Source organism: Arvicola amphibius, chromosome 5 (assembly GCF_903992535.2).
Source record: "Arvicola amphibius chromosome 5, mArvAmp1.2, whole genome shotgun sequence".
NCBI lineage: Eukaryota > Metazoa > Chordata > Mammalia > Rodentia > Cricetidae > Arvicola > Arvicola amphibius.
This window is the reverse complement of record NC_052051.1, coordinates 148239531-148258063: the sequence shown is the minus strand read 5'-3', so window position 1 is coordinate 148258063 and position 18533 is coordinate 148239531. Positions and strand designations below refer to the sequence as shown.

The window sequence follows — 18533 nt, the reverse complement described above, 5'->3', positions numbered from 1 at the left end:
TTTCTAAAGTATGTAATTCTGAATAAAAGCCCTGTTCATATCTCAGCACATATTAAAGAAATATTGAAATATAACATATTTGAGCCAGGTGGTGGTGGTGCACACCTTTAATCCCAACACTTGGGAGGCAGAGGCAGGCAGATCTCTATGAGTTCGAGGTCAGCCTGATCTACAAGAGCTAGTTCCAGGACAAGCTCCAAAATGTTGGGACCAATTAAGTCCTGGCCTTCAGCTGTTCTTCCCTGTCTAGAGCCTTCTAATTGAAGTTACTAAAAGCTGTGCCTAGCTTAGAGGATCAGAGGATGGGATTTTCATCTGTTGGCCATTGACTGCAGGGTATTTAAGCCTCCATGGTGCTATTAAAGAAGGGCTTTTGGTACCAGTGATTGAAGGTCTGTGTGTCGGTCTGTCTCTGCGTGTGTTTCCTCAACCTCCAGCCCCTTGCCCGAAGCTCGAGAACTGGGTTCTAGAGCATAAAGCGCAGATGGGGGGCACGGTGCACAGCAATTGGAGGTCCCTCCGAGATATCGGGAACTAGGGAACGCTGAGAGGTCACGCTCGGAAGGTGAGGGTGGATTGGGGTATGTGTTAATCCTGACGTCCTTCACTCAGTTTTAGCTCCGCAGAAAAGAGAGAGGTAAGCAAGGTAAGTGGACAGCGTCGTTCCCGGCAAACGGGGACATATTGAGGAGTTAAGATGGGAGGTATCTTTTCTTTGTTCAGAGAAGAGTCAGTCGATAGGGAGGAGTTTGATGATTTAGAGTTGCTAGATTCATCAGAAGAGGTGGAAGTCGTATGTAAGGAAATAAGAAATCTCTTTAGAAAACTGAGAAAACATAAAGTAAGAAAAGATTCACACCCAACTCCCTTGGCCCCACCGGCTTATAATGATGAAGGTTGGTGAACTTAGTTGAGTAGGGGCTCTGGCACTGAACAAAACAAGGGAGTTTGTTTCCGCCCTGTACACATGGTTGCACCGGTGATGGAGGTGCCAGACACCAACAACCCAGGGCAAATAATTCGCCAACATTTAGCAATACAATTTAAAGAAATGAAACAATTAAAGGAAGCTGTAGCTACAGATGGGGCTCAAGCACCCTTCACGTTAGCCATGATCGAATCTTTTTCTGCTATGAATTTAACACCAAGTGATTGGCAGCAATTATGCCATGCTGTCTTATCTGGGGGAGACTATCTCCTATGGCGAGGGGAATATCAGGAAAATTGTAAGCAAACGTCCCAGTTAAATGCTCTAGCCGGTCAAGCTCAACGTAATTTAGATATGTTAACTGGGGCTGGGGTTTATGCCAATTTGCAGCAACAAATTCTGTATGATCCAGGAGTGTTTGCCCAAATAGCTGCAACATCAATTATCAAAAGTTTTACAAGGACCATCTGAACCATTCCAAGATTATGTAGATAGACTGTTACAAGTAGCAGGTAGATTGTTTGGAGATGAGACAACAGCCATGCCTATAATAAAGCAACTTGTATTTGAAAATTCCAATCGATATTGTAAGGAAGCATTACGCCCTCACAAAACGAAGAGTTTAAACGAATATATCAGGATATGCAGAGATATAGATGGGAATTTCATTCAAGGCCAGGCTTTAGCGGCAGCTATTCAACCTCAGAGAAACATAAGAGGACTGGGAGAGAGGGCCGGAGGCCGTAATTGTTTTAACTGCGGAACTCCTGGTCATTTTCAAAAGGAATGCCCACAGCTGATAATGAAGGGAAGGAGGAAACCTGGCGTGTGCCCTAGATGCAGAAGGGGAGCACATTGGGCTAAAGATTGCTTCTCTAAAACAGATATAGATGGGAAACCTCTGCCACGTACCATTAATCAACAGCAGGGAAACTGGCAGAGGGCCCTGCTCCAGGGCCCCAAAACCTCAGAGTATGGAGCAATGACCGCAGGACCGCAGGGACGGTACCCCAACAGAGGCCGTGTCTAGTTCCTTCTGCAGAGAAATCCTTTCGCAATGCAGCCCTTGTCAGAGCCACACCAGGGAGCTCAGGATTGGAACTCTGTGCCTCTGCTAGAGCAGTCTTAACTCCACAAATAGGAGTGCAAGCACTCCCTGCAGAAGTATATGGGCCCTTACCACAGGGTACCATGGGATTTATATTAGGCAGAAACAGTACCCTTTTAAAGGGGATCCAAATACATACTGGAATAGTAGATGCAGACTATAAAGGGGAGATTAAGGTTATGACATCTGTCCAACAGGGGGTGGTGGTAACTCCTCAAGGCGAGCAGATAGCACAATTAGTGTTAATTCCCAAAGTTCTCAGTCCTTAGTACGGGTACGATGGGAAGACCTTCTTACAGGACAATGGAAGGAGCCCATGCCCCTGTTGGCTAGGGTGAGAGGAGCTGTTTGTGTTTTTCCTCCAGGAACGGACAAGCCCATCTGGGTACCAGAGCGATATGTTCGGGCTGTGGAAAATGATGGGAAAGGATCCTGTGATGAGCCTGAGAATGACACCTGTCATTCTCTTGATGAGCCTCCTGGTGAGTCCCAATCAAGCGGAAAGCACTGTGTGAAGCCTGGTAAGAAACCCCCTTGTATTGATCAGTGAGCCAAGCTAGTTCTTTGTATTCATCTTTCTATTCCTCAAACTATACAGCTGGAACTGCTTTAAGCAAAATGGCAATAGAACAGGCTTCTGTTAATCAAATCTTTTCCTTTGTGAATGCTTTATGCTTTGTTACATATTTTGGGCTATGAATATTACTTTAAAGGAATCCTATACAAGTGAGTGTAGTTCCTATCTTTCTTTTTTGGAATATTTCTGAGAGCCCAGGCACTATTAAATCCCGTGTTTGTTTTAGTTTTCTTTCTTTTTTTCTTTTCCTTTTTGTAGTATGGAATAGCACCTTGGGGGGAAAGGATATTCTTGGTTGTTCTTTCAGAAACTGTGGCCTGAGCGACTGCTGGGATGACCACTCCAGGGCTGCCTTGTTGGTTCCCATACCAGTCATCATACCACTGCCAATTACCAAAAAGGCTAAGCAGACTGAGATGACCCTGTATCGAGAGAAACGAGATTCTGGAGAGACAGCTGCAGTGGTTGCTGTCATCATGGTGTCTGCTGCTGCAGCGATGGTCGCAGGACTGGCAGTGGCACAAACATCGTTGGTGTCGGACACCATGGATAAACTGGCGAGACAAGTCAACGATGCTCTCCAGACTCGGAATGCCCTGAGTGTCCACATTAAATCTGGACTTTTCGAATTAAAATCAACAGACTGCCCTATTGTAGGAGCAGGTGGACTTATGGCTAGTACAACAAATGTCTTGTTCACACTTTTATCATTCCATTTGTATGACATTTGTTAATATTGCTAATGCCTCTTACGTGGTGAAACAACTCAGTGGTTACCTGAAAAGCCCTTGAAATGTTACAATTGGCACACCAGATTGTAACTGTTTTTAGCCAAAGTGTTGGTAGAATACCATAGCCCAAATGGGAGGCTGGGTCCAATGGTAACTGGGGACCATATTGCTGGCAATCTTAACGCCTATTGCCATGGGCATTCATCTCTGAATCCTGTGTAAGATCAGACAACCCATGAGAATGCAGCATATGGTCACTTACCAAGTCCTTCTGAGCCTACTGGCCAGTAACTTGCACATACTCTAGGTTTGGTTGCAAATACTGCACCAACAATGAAGACTCCTCCACAGACGGGAAACTTCTACAGAAGAGAGCCCACCCAAGACAGGGAAGGGGCCTCCCAAAGACGGGTAAGGGTTTACTCTTCTGAGATGACCTAAGACAGAGGAGGGTCTTCTGTTTAATAAAAAATTTAGGGGGGGAGATGTTGTGTGGCACCAAAGCTACAGAGAAACCCTGTCTCAAAAAGGAGAGAAATAGAGCATATTTGTAAGATTTGATACTGTGTTGATGGAAAGGGGGGAGAAGAAGGGCTATCCCTAAATGCAGGTGGCACTATCCATGACTAGCCCTGGCTGAGTGGGACCACTGCTGTGATAAGCTCAACCACATGGTCATGGGCTCTTGGAACCGGTTTCAAGAGGGGGACTCTGGGCTCAAAAAGCCCTTGATTACTGTAAGCAGTCGTTAGTGGGTTATTCTTTTGGGACTGCCAAGGCAGATGTAGACCGTAGACGAGGCTCATGAAGTTTCAGTCAGAGACAGAGACCATTTCAAGAAGTGGGCTACAAGACATTCAAGTCATATTCTGGCAGAGTCAGGCTTCATTTTGCCTATCTCCTACAAACTTGATTGGGGGTGAATGTGAAGTTATGGGGGCGGTGAGATGGCGCGGCAGGAAAAGGCACTGGTGCCAAGAATGATGACCAGAGTTCAATCCCCTGGGACCCACATGGTGGCAGGAGGAAAAACACTCCAGCAAAAACATCCGCGTGCGTGCCCGGACACACACACAAATAAGTAAATGTAACTTTTAGAAAGAATGTTAAGCCTGGACTGGTGGTTCATGGCTTTTACCCCAGCACTCGGAAGGCAGAGGCAGGTGCAGAGACACAGCATTCGGTGTTTCCCTTGCCGGTTCCCATCTGACTTTGGTCCAGTCCTTCCTTGCTACGCTGCCACTCCTCCCTGCTCAAATAGACATGTTTACTCTGTAGCAGTATGGAGAGGAACTAAGGAACTTGCTTTGATTCATAGGAGCTTACAGTTAAGGAATCCCCTGAGTCTCATGAGACTTGCTTGGGCTTTTAGACAGTGTTGACACTATTAAAGACAATGAAAACTTCAGAGGATGGGCTGAATGCATTTTGCATCATGAAAGGGCTTTGAGTCTATGGAGATAAGAGGTGGAAGTCTGTGGCAAAAGAAGTGTTACATCTGAGAGCAGGTAAGATTGTTTTACAGGTATAGGCACCTTTGCCACAGAAACCTGATGACCTGAGTTAGAGCCCCAGATCCCACAGGAGAAGAAAACTGACTCCCAAAAGCTGTCCTCTGACCTCCACCTGCAGGCCATGGTATGGCATGCGCTCACACACACACACACACACACACACACACAGAGTAAGAGGCTGGAGAGATGCCTCAGTGCTTAGGAGCATGATTTCCCTGGCGGAAGACCTGGATGCACATGGTGGTTCACACCATCTGTACCTCCAGTTCCAGGGAATTCAATGCTTCTGACCTCCTCAGACACAGGGTGCACATACACGGGGCAAAACAGTCATACACATAAAAGAAGTAAATCTAAAATTATAAGAATAAATGCTAAATGATATGTTTGTCAGGTTGACAAGGAGTGAACTCTGTGATCCTTAACCCTGGTTGGACTTGGCAGGAGTCACCCAGCAGACATACTTCGGGCATGTCTGTCACGGGTTCCTAGGTTAGGTCTGTTAAGGGGGTGGCACTGTTCCATGGACTGAGGTACGACACCAAATAAAAAGACAAAAGGCAGATGAGCACTTTATTGCGTCCTTATTGCAGATGCAACATGACCGGCAGGCTCCTGCTTCAGAACTTCCCACCATGACAATGTCCCCTCAAACTCCAGACAAAATGAACCCTCCCTTCCCTGTTCTCTCGGGTGTTTGTCACAGCTGCAAGACACATAACTGACACAAGAGTCAGATGGGGAAGCCCCTACTCCTAGTGTTTTTTAAAGAAAAAGTGGGAGTCATTACAGGAAAACCAGAATTTTCTAAGTTAATACTAGGTGCGTATGGTGCGTATGTGTGGGCACACACGCCAGCGTGCACATGTGATGTGAGAGGCTCTTTCCTGCCACCATCACCTGGGTCCCAAGGCTGAACTCAGCTGTCAGGCTCCCACTGTCAGAAGCCATCTTGCTGGCCCCAAATTCTACTTTTAATCTTAAAATCAGCAGCTTATTGGTTACTTACTGTAACTGCCAGGAGACTTTTCTTCATACATGAACTGAAGCTGCAGCTCCTCCTCAGACATCTCGCAGATGAACACTTTTAGCAGGCAGCAGATGATAAACAAAGCATTATGTGTCTGCCAGATGAAGATGTGGCTAAAACAGAAAGACCAGAATCACCTAAAGTTCAGTTTAATCATAAATAAACAAGGTCAGTTTGTTTCTAGTGCATGATGTCTTCATAATTTGTGAGTGGTTTTGCAGAGCCTACTTATAATAAGACAATGTCTCCATCTTTCAAAGGTTTATAGTCATATTGAGCCAGTGAGTTACTGTATTTTCTCTCAGATCGCATTCTGTACAGAGTGAAATCTACTTAATTAAAGCCGTTACTGGCACCTGTAGGTAAAACTGCTTTGTCCTTAATTTTATAACTGTCCCACATGAAAGCAACTGAGACAAAAGAGAGCTAAAATCATGGTAGCATAAAGAGAATAGTCACAAATATACAATGTAAAATAATACAGTGCTGTTATTTGCATCAATAACAAGAAAATTTTAACTGGATTTGATATATTTATAAGCAAGGCAATGAATAATCTTTAAAATACTATCTTTCTAAATCAATTTTATAGGAGTAGCATGGTGGCTCACACCTATTATCCCAGCACTTGGAGGCTTAAAGCACAGCATGCCAAGAAGTCAAGGTCCAGCCTGGGCTACAGAGTGAGACCTTGTCTCAAACAAGCAAACAAAGTCAATGCCCCAGTCATAAACAATCAGACTGCCCCATCCAATATTTAGGACAGAAGAACAGCAGATGTGGGATGAGATAGCACAGGTCTAAGTCGGCATTTAAACCAGATTAACAATGATAATGCCTTTTATGATAACAGTCCCATCACAACAAAGGAGGACAATGACAAGATGAGCATGAGCAAGTAAATGACACCCATGCATGAAAATGTCACTATAAAAGCCACTTATATGCTAACTATAACAAGAATTAAGATTAATTAATTTTTAAAACTGAATTCAAAGAATTGTATCATTACTAAACTTTAAAAAAATCTAATCTTAACAATTAACCAAAATGATGAAATCAAACTCCTGAATCTCATACCAACAATTTCAAACGTTTACTATTTTCCTCTTAATAAAGAATGTAATTCCTTCACAGGGGTTTTCAAAAGATCACAGCCTACTTCTCCCACCAAATGAAAACTACCCCTCACAGCACTAAGTACGCCGCAGTGCCCGGTAAACGGTAGCTTACTTCTGGCATTCTGCCGAAAGCCTGAGCTCTCTGGTTCTGGAAAGGAAGACCTTAGTTAAGGCGCCAAGATTTCCTGTTCGAGGGTTATTTTCAACTGCAAGAGACAAGAAAAGTATTAACATAGTTAACACTGAGCATATATCATTTATAGAATGTCAAATTGAAACTGCCAATTGACCTCTCTTACTGACAATCTCACATCTAATTGAGAAAATAAGCAATGAGAGAAAATGCTACTCTTCGTCTATGATGGTTAGTTTTATGTCAACTTGACACATAGTCTATGATGGTTAGTTTTATGTCAACTTGACACAGATAATGTTATCAGAGAGAGAGGGAGCCTTCACTGAGAAAATGCCTCTGTAAGACTGGGTTGTAGATGAGCCTGCAGAGCATTTTCTTAACTAGTGATTGATGGGAGAGGACCCAGACCATTGTGGGTGGTGCCATCCCTGGGCTGGTGCTCCTAGATTCTATAAGAAAGCAGGCTGAGCAAGCCATGAGGAGCAAGCCAGTAAGTAGTTCCCCTCTGTATCAGCTCCTGCCTCCAGGTTCCTGCCTTCCTAGAGTTCCTGCCCTGACTTCTCTCGGTGATAAACTGTTAAGTGTAAGCCAAATAAACTCTTTCCTCCACAACTCGCTTTTGGTCAAGGTGTTTCATCACAACAATAGAACAGTGCTAAGACATAGTCATAATTACAAATCAAAATTTACTTGCAAAGTAAACAGAAAAAGTGTAACCTCAAGTGAAGTAAAAACCAATATTACTATAATTTTTCATTCTTTTCAAATGTTTTAAAAAGTATTTTATGTATGTATGGTTGGTTCACACATATATCTATACATCATGCGTGTACCTGATAAGGCCAGAAGAGGTCATTGGGTTCCCTGTAACTGGAATTATAGACTGTCATAAGCTCCCATGTGGGTGCTGGGAATTGAACCTGGGTCCTTTGGAAGAGCAGCCAGTGCTCTTAGGTGCTGAGTTATCACTCCAGTCCAACCTTCCATATTCTCATCTATAGGCTGTTACTTGCTCAAGGACACATCCTTATCCATTGGCTCAAGTCCTTAGCGATGACCGAGGAACTGAGCTTAGGAAGCCACTGTTAGGCAGCATGGCAAGCTCTGAAGCACAACAGCTAAGAATTCACAGGAGACTATTTAGGTCAAATTTTACTTTTTTTTTTTTTTTTTTTTTTTTTTTGAGACAGGATTTCCCTGTAGTTTCTAGAGCCTGTCCTGGAACTAGCTCTTGTAGCCCAGGCTGGCCTCGAACTCAGAGATCCGCCTGCCTCTGCCTCCCGAGTGCTGGGATTAAAGGCGTGCACCACCACTGCCCGGCCAAATTTTACTTTTACTGCTGAAGAAAGCTCACAAGGTTTAATTCCTGGGTGCAAAGTAGAAGCCATGGCAGAGACAAGTACACAACCATTTTCTTTCTATTTTTTTCTTATTTATCTATCTATTTATTTATTGTTTTTCAAGACAGGGTTTCTCTGCAGAAACCTGCAGAGCCTTTTAGAGCCTGTCCTGGAACTAGCTCTTGTAGACCAGGCTGGCCTCGAACTCACAGAAATCCACCTGCCTCTGCCTCCCGAGTGCTCGGATTAAAGGCTTGCCCCACCACCACCAGGCATGACCACTGATTTTCAATGTAAATTCAAGAGTCATGATGTTGCTGAACCAGAAATGTAAGCAATGAAGCACACTGGGCTGAGCTGCCAGGATTTGTTTTCATGCAGATCTGGAGATTCTGTATCTACGTGAGTTTTCTTGACATGTTGAAGGGTATCAAAGACAGAGATCAGAATATATATACCTTTAAGTAAATGTGCAGGTCTGCAAATACATACTCTAAAGAATATACAAAGGGGGGGGGGTGCTGGAGAGATGGTTCAGTGGTTAAAAATATTGCCTACTCTTCCAAAGGTCCTGAGTTGAATTCCTCATTACCATCTATAATGAGGTCTGGTGCCCTCTTCTGGCCTGCAGGTATACACACAGACAGAATATGGTATACATAATAAATAAATATTTTTTAAAAAAGAATATACAAGGGAAGTCAGATATGGGGCCCACACTTGGAACCCAGCCAGGTCCCCTACATAGGGGACACTGACCAGAGTCAAAGGACAAATAATTACTGTTGTCATCACCATAAGCAAGAATGTTGCTTCATTAATTCAACTCATATTACACTATCATAATTTTAACAGAAATTTTGAAAACCTCCCTATTTTCCTCTCCCCTCACACCTTACCCAAAGACTTGCAAACTGAAATGGTTGCCTCTTCCAACAGCTTCAACTCAGTACTGCAGAGAGAAAAGAAGAAAGGTAATTTAGAACACAATACTAGATATGTACATACTAACATAATGAAATGTATCAGTTGAAATAAATTAGAACAAGAATATCGTAAACAATAGAATTAGCAATATAAAATAAAGTTTCAATTTTCAGTATACTTAGAAAATTTACTCTAATTCTCAAGATACGAGAAAGAAGAGCTTGGGGTGCCTCAGTGAATTTAGGACCTGGCATGGGTAATCCTAAACAGAATACAAGGCACTGCTTCCAAAGCAGTAATAATCAAGCCCTGTAGTCACTCAGGGAACGGACATTATGCTTAGGAGATGTGTCCAGTATGGTCTCTCAGTACTGTCAAATGGCTGAGCGAAAGGCAGGAGTGGTGTTGGGTACCCGTAATTCCCAGAATTCAGGAGGCTGAGGCAGGAGGATTGCCATGAGTTCAAGGCCAAGCTGGACTACAGGAGCTACACAATGAATTTCAAGCAGCCTGGATTATGGTGTAGACACTGTCTCAAACAATGAAAACAACAAAATAAAACAAAAAGAAAACTGAAAACATAAGGCAAGAAAAGAAAGAATACAAGCTTCAGGGGTTCACAGGCACCGAGAAAAACAAAGTCAGGTGTGGTGGCACACACCTTAAATACCAGCACTCTGGGAGGTAGAGGCAGGGGGATATCAAGAGTTTGAGGCCAGTCTGGTCTACATAATAAACTCCAGGCCAGCCACAGTAACATAGTAAGACCGCATCTACAAAAAGCAAAAGCACACTCATACAGTAGTGAAAAGTTTGGGTTTTTTGTTTGTTTGTTTTCAAGACAAGGTTTCTCTGTGTTGCCCCTAGCTGTCCTGGAACCAGCTTTGAAGATCAGGCTGGCCTTGAACTCAAGAGATCCACCTACCTGCCTCTGCCTCTGAGTACTGGGATTAAAGGCAGATGCCACCACTACTTGGCTTGTTTTTTTGTTTGTGTGCTTTGTTTCTACAACTCAAAAGTAGAAACAACTTCAGAACATCCAGTTTAAAACTGGGCAAAGAATAAGGCTGGGCATGGCTGTGCAAAGGACAGTCAAGGCTATACAGAGATGCTGTATCAAAAAAACTGAGGTGGGGGTTACTGCAGAGAAAGAGAGGGGTTCAAGGTTAAGAGTACTGGCTGTTCTTGAAGACCATGGGTTCCCGGTACCCACATGTCGGCTCACAGACCCCTATAACTCTAGTTTCAGAAAATCTGATACACTCCTCTGATTGCCATAGGCACCAGGCACACATGTGGTTCGGATACATATATAGGCAAAACATACACAGAAAGTAAACTTTTTGTTTACTCGTTTTGAAACACGGTCTCTCCATACAGCCCACAGAGAGATCAGCCTGCTCTGCCTCCAGAGTGCAGAGATTAAAGGTGTGCACAATCATGCCCTTTTTTTATTATTATTTTAATGGGACTGCAGTCTTTACTCCCAGCACTTAGGAGACGGCAGATCTTTCTAGCAAAGTTCAAGGCCAGCTTGTTCTACACAGAGTCCCAGGACAACCAATGCAGCATGGTGAGAACCTGTCTCAAGAAAAAGAAATTATTAAATTAAAATATGGGAATTCAGAGACATGGCAAAGACACAGAGACCTTGCCATGTTTGGAACATGGAGGTCAGTCAACAAAGGTCATCTTCAAGACCTGTAAATTGGTGATCTCAGCCATTGTGCCATCTCTGTCCATCAGGTCAAGAAGGAAGTGACCTAAGTTTAAATATTTGTCAAATATTTCAAAGGTGTTTGTTTGCAAATATAAAAGAATCTATCTTTTTTAAATTTATTTGTATTATTTTAAATTATGTAAACACCCGTGCCCGGCCACAGATGCCCACGGTGGCCAGATGTCAAATCCTCCTGGAGTTGGTGTTACAGGTGGTTGTGAACTGCCTGGTGTGAGTGCTGGGAATCAATCTCAGGTCATCTAGAAGAACAGAAGCTGAGCCATCGCTCCAGCCCCAAGAATGTATTGTATCTTTTGAAGCATTTCCCTCTCAGGATGATACCACCTCCTTTGGAAAGCTGCTCTTTGTGGCTAGCCAGGCTGCTAATACCTGCCTTTCTGTGATGAGGCCCACAAAGCCTGGTTCTCCTTATACAGAGACTCCATCTGAGCAACCATTTCCAGGAAAAAGCATCCTCCATGCCCCGTTCATGCTCCACAGAAACAGGCAAGTACGTCATGCATCATGCACCTCCACTTCGTACAGCAGGCTTTCTCTAGGCCGCCAGCCAGCTCCCAAATCACGACACGGAGACTGATCGGTTGCTTGGCCTTATTAAACGCCTGTGCCACAGCTCTCAGAACTTAACCTGTTTCTCTTCATCTACACTTTGCCTCGGGTCTTCTTCCCTTCCTTTCCTTCTGTACATCTTACTTTCTCTGCGTCTGTGTCTGGCTGGCAGCTGCCTGGCTTCTGGCTCCAGATGTGTCCTTCTCTTTCTTCCTCGTTCTCTTCTTCTCCTCTCTTGTCTAGATTTCTCCTCCTACTTATTCTCTGTGACTGCCAGTCCAGCCTATCCTTTCTCTGGCTGTTCAATTCTTTTCTTTTCTTTCTGTCTTTTGGTTTTTCAAGACAGGGTTTCTCTGTAGCCTTGGCTGTTCAACTTTTTATTAGACTAATCAGGGGCCCTAGGCAGGCAAGGTGAAACAGCAACACATCTTTTCGTAATTAAACAGATGCAGCACAAACAAAAGTAACACCTTTACACTGTTAAAGTATTCCGCAGCACAAGCAAATGTAACACATCTTTACATAGTTAAAATAATATTCCACAACAGCCTTGCCTGTGACTGAAAGTCACAGAGCCCTGCTGCTGGAGGCCTGCAGCTTCTACCTCTGGGAGTTCCTTTCAGGGTCTGTAAAGCAGCAGTTCTCAACCTGTGGGTCGCAGCCCCTTTGAGGTCATGTACCAGATGTTTATATTAAGATTCATAACAGTAGCAACATTTCAGTTATGAAGTAGTAAAGTAAAATAACTTTATGGTCGGGGGGGGGGGTCACCACCTGGGGAACTCTATTAAAGGGTCGCAGGGTTAGGAAGATCAAGAACCACGCTGTACAGGAACTCAAACAAGCACACTGACTGCTGTGACAGACTTTCTTTCCTCTCATCCCGCTACTCTCCAGTTGTCCAAACTTCTCGGGGCATTTAAGAAATAATGTGCTTTGCCATCTGCTTTATTTGGAGCCCCGGCGCAGAGGAAAGCAACTGGGCTGGGTGGTGGTCGTGTGGCTGGTTCTAGGTACCCAGCACTTTCAAACAGACAAGCTCAGTTATTCTGGCAGGAGGCAATGAGCAAATTATCATTTGAAGTAAATACAAGTAAAACGGTACTTCAGAAAGATGCCAGTGTTTCCAAGACAATTACAGCCAGAAACCAAATGTCTCCAAAGTCAGATCTGAGACATTGAAAATAATGCAAAAAGTAAGAAGAGGCAGCAAATCCTAACTCAAATTACTTCAAACTTACTCTGTACATGAACTCCATATATGGAGGTCAATTAAGAAACCTACCTGATAGATAAGAGATAAATATTTAAAATTCATAATCTCATAGTCAAAGTTTTAATACCAAACTAACTCTAAATAAGCAACCATACTGGGTCCTGAAGCAACCCTGTTGCCATCAGTCCGACAACAACTGTGACAGAATCCAACAGTCACAAAAGTGACAGTGTCAGTTTTGTTGGTGCCATCCCAGTGCACAACAAAACTAAAGAGAATGGAGAATGACAGGAAGTTCTCCCTGTCCCCTACACACATCAGAAGGGCAGAGACAGGCAGGCAGACAGACAGACAGACAGACAAAGTCCAAGGGCTTTTCCACAATATTAAGAACTTCATTGGGCTTTTCTACATATAACTAATTCATCAAGAACATGGTTATTAAGATATTTACAGTAGGGTTAGATAGATAGCTCAGAGGTTAAGAGCACTGGCTGTTCTTCCAGAGTTCCTGAATTCAATTCCCAGCAACCATCAATAATGAGATCTAGTGTCCTTTTCTGTTGTGCAAGCAAGTAGAACGCTGTCTATATGACAAATAAATAAATCTTTTTTAAAAAGGTATCTACAGTAAAGCTTGAAATGGAGATGTATGCTTATAACCCCAGTGAGTACAAGGCCAATCTTGGCTATAAAGCAAGCTCTGGGCCAGCCTGGGCTACATAAGACTCTTGCAAAAAAAAATTTCACAATCATATAGAAGTTCTTAAGTGTCCTACACTGCCATTTCTGGGTTGTACTTCAAATCTATCCCTTCCTTTCTGTGATTTGGATCTCCCTAGTGACAGCTGCCATTAACAGCAACTTCTCTCAACACAGTTCCTTAAAAGCCTTCACTCCAGCACTCCAACAGCAAACACCCACAACACAGTCACATCTCATCCAAGTTACGCCTCAGAGGTAGCAAACACATATCGTCAAAGTTCAGTTCTAGGAAGAATGGGTCCCAGAAAAGACTGGTCAGAGACAACAGTGTCAGCGAGAGAGCCCTGAACAGGCAGGCACTGCACAAAACTCAAACCCACACCACTATATTCCTCCCGGCAACAGAGCACCCCAGTGTGCATATGAGGCTCACAAGCCTCAATCCAGCAGAGTAAACTGGAGACATAGCGCACAGCAAGTACATAATCTTTAAAATCCTAGTACCACTCCACCTAAAGAATATACCAAATCAAAGACCTAGGAAGGAGTCCAACAGCAAGAACATGGAGTGTCTCTGCAGACACTGAATTTCAGAGTGGTCACCACCAAGCATGTCACCACGCATACCACCTCATAATTTAACTACTACCATCAATTAACAGAACAACCACACTGCACATGGATTTCTAACCTCTGCCCATTTAACAGGAAGCAAAGTGTACCCGACGTAACAGAGGGAACGGACTGGAGCCACATCTCAGTGTCGGGCCTTTTTTATCCAGTTTCATGACCTAGCTTGAGAGTCCAATGTCCTTAAAGCAAAGGAAGGATGTCACCACCAACATGACAGGTGCACAAACCACAATACCACAAGTAGAAAGGACCCTGTGGGCCAGGCAGTGGTGGCACATGCCTTTAATCCCAGCACTTGGGAGGCAGAGGCAGGCGGATCTCTGTGAGTTCAAGGCCAGCCTAGTCTTCAAGAGCTAGCTCTAGGACAGGTTCCAAAGCTACAGAGAAACCCTGTCTTGAAAAAGAAAAGAAAAGAAAAGAAAAGAAAAGAAAAGAAAAGAAAAGAAAAGAAAAGAAGAGAAGAGAAAAGACCAAGCACAGAGCTCAGCGTGAAACCCCTTGTCCTCAACTACAAAGGACACTCACAAGTCAAGTCTCCATGTATTTATTCCTCAAACACTAACGAATAACTTATCAATGCTACACTGTCTTCTCCCACTGCAGAAGAGGGAAATATACCACATCATTTAATAATCTTAAAGTGTTTAAACATTTGAAATTGTATCAAACAACTATAGGCAATGCTCGATGTGGTTGGTGGTCCCCACCTACAATTCTAGCACTTAGAAGTCTGAAGCATTGTGACTAGCACTCAAGTACATAGACCACCACACACCATAAACAGAATTCAAAAATCTTCAAATAAAATCCAGTGGTCGCACATGACCTTAACCCCAGCACTCAGGAGACAGAGGCAGGGGGATCTCTGTGAGATGGACACCAGCCTGGTCCACAGAGTGAGTTCCAGGACAGCCAGGGCTACACGAAGAAACCCTATCTCGAAAAACAAAACAAAACAAAACAAAACTCCACACAAAGCCAGGTGTGGTGGCATAGACCTTTATTCCCAGCACAGGGGAGGCAGAAGCAGGCAGATTTCTGAGTTGGAGGCCAGCATGGTCTTCTACATAATGAGTTATAGGACAATCAGGGCTCATAGTGAGACTCTGTCTTAAAGAAAATAGATAAAATGTGAAAATATACACACAAAAACAAAAGAAATTAAATAACATGAAGGCCAGGCACATCACTCTGTATACTTTAAAACCTCCTCATTTTAAATCCCATGCTGCAACCCTCAGGCATGACAAACATCTTTGCCCTTTTCTGCAAGAGTGATCTAGAGAGCAGAACGTTAAATTGTGACAAAAAAGTAAAAATCTGACCAATATAATGTGAAAAGTTGTAGAAAATATGTCTCATTATAAAGATAGATTATCAATTATATTAGCCACTAAAGGAGAAAATGTTTCCAAATGTCATCAGCCACAACTCCAGACAAGGCTGGATGGATGAAGCTGCTGGACCCCCAGCCCTGGGAAGAGCCCACCTTCTGCTCAAGCCTGAAGAAACAGAAGCCAGAGCTCAGTGTTAGGGCACCCGTTGCCATTGATCAACAGAGAGCAACTGCTGAATGTCCAGCTGTTTTCCAAAAGCGAGGGAAGTCTGTACTATTTAGCAGGCAAGGTACTTCTTTTTCAATGGTATAAAGATCCTGGAAATGAAGGCTTGGGAGTAGTTATACAAATATATTTGTATATATATTTGTTATACAAACACTTTACATAAAAGTAATATAACATACATCTTTGTAAAAAAATATATATATATAAAATATTAAAAGTGGTATGTGGTATTTGTAAATAGACATGATTTTTGTTTCTATATTTTATAACTTTCTCTAATTAAAGATTACCTAAATATTTTTTTTCTTGAATTCAATCTTTTTTTTTAACTTTATTTTATGTGCATTGGTGTGAAGGTGTCAGATTCCCTGGAACTGGAATCTTCAGACAGTTGTGAGCTGCCATGTGGGTGCTGGGAATTGAACCCGGGTCCTCTGGAAGAGCAGTCAGTGCTCTTAACCTCTGAGCCATCTCCCCAGCCCACCTAAATATTTTTTAAGGGACTATTTTACAGGTAAAAAACAGCCATAAAAAGATCATCTACACCGGGCAGTGATGGCGCACGCCTTTAATCCCAGCACTCGGGAGGCAGAGGATCTCCGTGAGTTCGAGGCCAGCCTTGGTCTACAAGAGCTATTTCCAGGACAGGCACTAAAGTTACAGAAAAAAACTTGTTTCAAAAAACCAAAGTGGGGAAAAAAAAAACCGAAGTCATCTATTCACACAATGAGAAATGCATAAAGACTTGTTTATAAGGAAATTCATCACACTTCTATTTTTACTAATGAAAAGTGAGAAGCTACTGAAGTAGTCAATGCTAGTCAAATTATTTCAGGCTGTTCCTTAGACAGACAAACCATGGCGAGGAGAAAACTCGAGAAAGTGATGAAAGCAACACAATGTCAGCCTCGCTACTCGAGGTGCAGGTTAAAGGTTTTCCATGCTTAGGTGTTTCTTCCCCTCTGTACTTAAGTTTTAAACTTAAGTTCCTTGGTGCTGAGTCTTAAGAGCCAGTGTCAGAAGCTGCTGTTCTGCCTTACCTCAGCACCACCTAGTGCCAGTGCAGGGAACAGCTCTCATGCTGCAGCAGAGGACGGGGAGCTCATGCTCTAAACAGCTCACCAGTCACATGGCAAACAGGCACTGCTTCATGCCTGCGATCCCAACACTTGGGGGTGGGGGAACTGAAGCAGGAGGATGGAGAGTTCCAGGCCAGCTGGGCTACACAGCAAGACCCTTTGTATTTAAAAAGTAGCATGACTTGCTTCCAATATAGAAATTGTTCATCAGAAAGTTAGTTCAATCTACGTTCATTCTTCAGTTTCTACTTTTAAGATAACCCTTGTTATTTTTGAACTAACATCAACTTCCTTGAAGAAAGAAAGAATGAGACCCTCCATACTCTATGGCTTTGGGAAACAATGAGGTTCTACAGATACCCAGAAAAAAAATCATAAGAATACTAGAAAATACCTTTAAAGATACCTTTGCATGAGTCAAAGTCTGTGGAGACCTAAGTGATCAGTTTAAGACAATCATAGGAGTGTCGCAGGGATGAGTCTTCTCACCCCTATTGTTTTAACATATTCCTGGAATTTATAATATCAACAGCCCTGGAAGATAAGGAGACAGGCATGCAAGCAGGGGGTGTGCAAATCAGTAACTTGCGTTTCACCGACGATACAGCACTACTTGCTGAAAGTCCAAATGAGCTGCAGGCCGTGGTAAATAATAGTAGTGGAAGTCAGTGAAAACCTTGTATGAAAGCAAACATTGAGAAGACTGAGATACAGCACTGGGAAGGGCACACAGGACTTTAACACTGTAATAAAGAATCAGAACCTCAAGCAGTCAGCTTTGTCTACTGGGAGGAAACCTCAGTTCAGGCGTAAAGAGGCAGATAGGGATAGCTAGGCCTGCATTCCAGGCACACATAACGCCAACAACAAAATTACAGGTATAGGAGACACTTGTCTTCAGCTGCTTTCTTTACAACTCTGAAGCCTGGACAATGAAACGCTCCTCAGAGCAGAATGTATTTGAGACGACATGTCTCAGGAGGATTCTAGGTGTCACATGAAGAGACAGGCTGCACAACAATAACACTAAGAAACATCTTCCTCTGCAGAAGGAAAAACTACAGGATATTGCAACAGCGCTTGAGATACTTTGGCTGGAATTACAGGCAACTGTGAGCTGCCTGACATGGGTGCAGGAAACTAAACTCTGTTCCCCTATAGGAGCAAAAAGCACTCAGAATGGTTATTCTGAAGCCATATCTGCAGCCCATGTCTTGTTTCGGGAGTTTTCTCTTTGAGATAAGGTCTTACTACACAGCCCATGCAGTACAGAACTTAACAAGCATACTACCTCTGCTTCACTAATTTACTTCAAAATGCTTTAAAGTGGGGAAGGAAAGCTGAAGAAAAGGTTCAAGAAGTTAAGAGCACTGACAGTTTTTACAGCAGTCCTGAGTTCAATTCCCAGTAACATGGTGGCTCACAAATAGTGATATCTGGTGCCCTCTGCTGGCCTACAGTGCACACATGCAGACAGAACACTGTATACATAATAAGTAAATAAATCTTTAAGAAAACAAATAAGGCGGATAAACCAGGCACAGCTATGCACACCTCTAGACCCAACAATTGTGAGGTAGAGGCAGGAGGATCAGGAGTTCAAGGTCATCATGTGCTACAAAGAGAATTTGAA

At 43.2% G+C, this 18533-nt stretch overlaps 1 protein-coding gene across 5 annotated transcripts in view; it reads right to left on the bottom strand.

The window, feature by feature from the left end:
• The window catches only part of Dym (dymeclin), a 267246-nt gene that overhangs the window by 222248 nt on the left and 26465 nt on the right, over window positions 1–18533 (bottom strand). For all 5 annotated transcript variants that reach the window (XM_038330159.1, XM_038330164.1, XM_038330163.1 and 2 more), the window contains 3 exons: window positions 9385–9437; window positions 7122–7215; window positions 5868–6001 (listed from right to left, as the gene is read on the bottom strand). In XM_038330159.1, the coding sequence (XP_038186087.1) occupies window positions 5868–6001; window positions 7122–7215; window positions 9385–9437 (281 nt within the window). The remainder of the gene's footprint in view (window positions 1–5867; window positions 6002–7121; window positions 7216–9384; window positions 9438–18533) is intronic.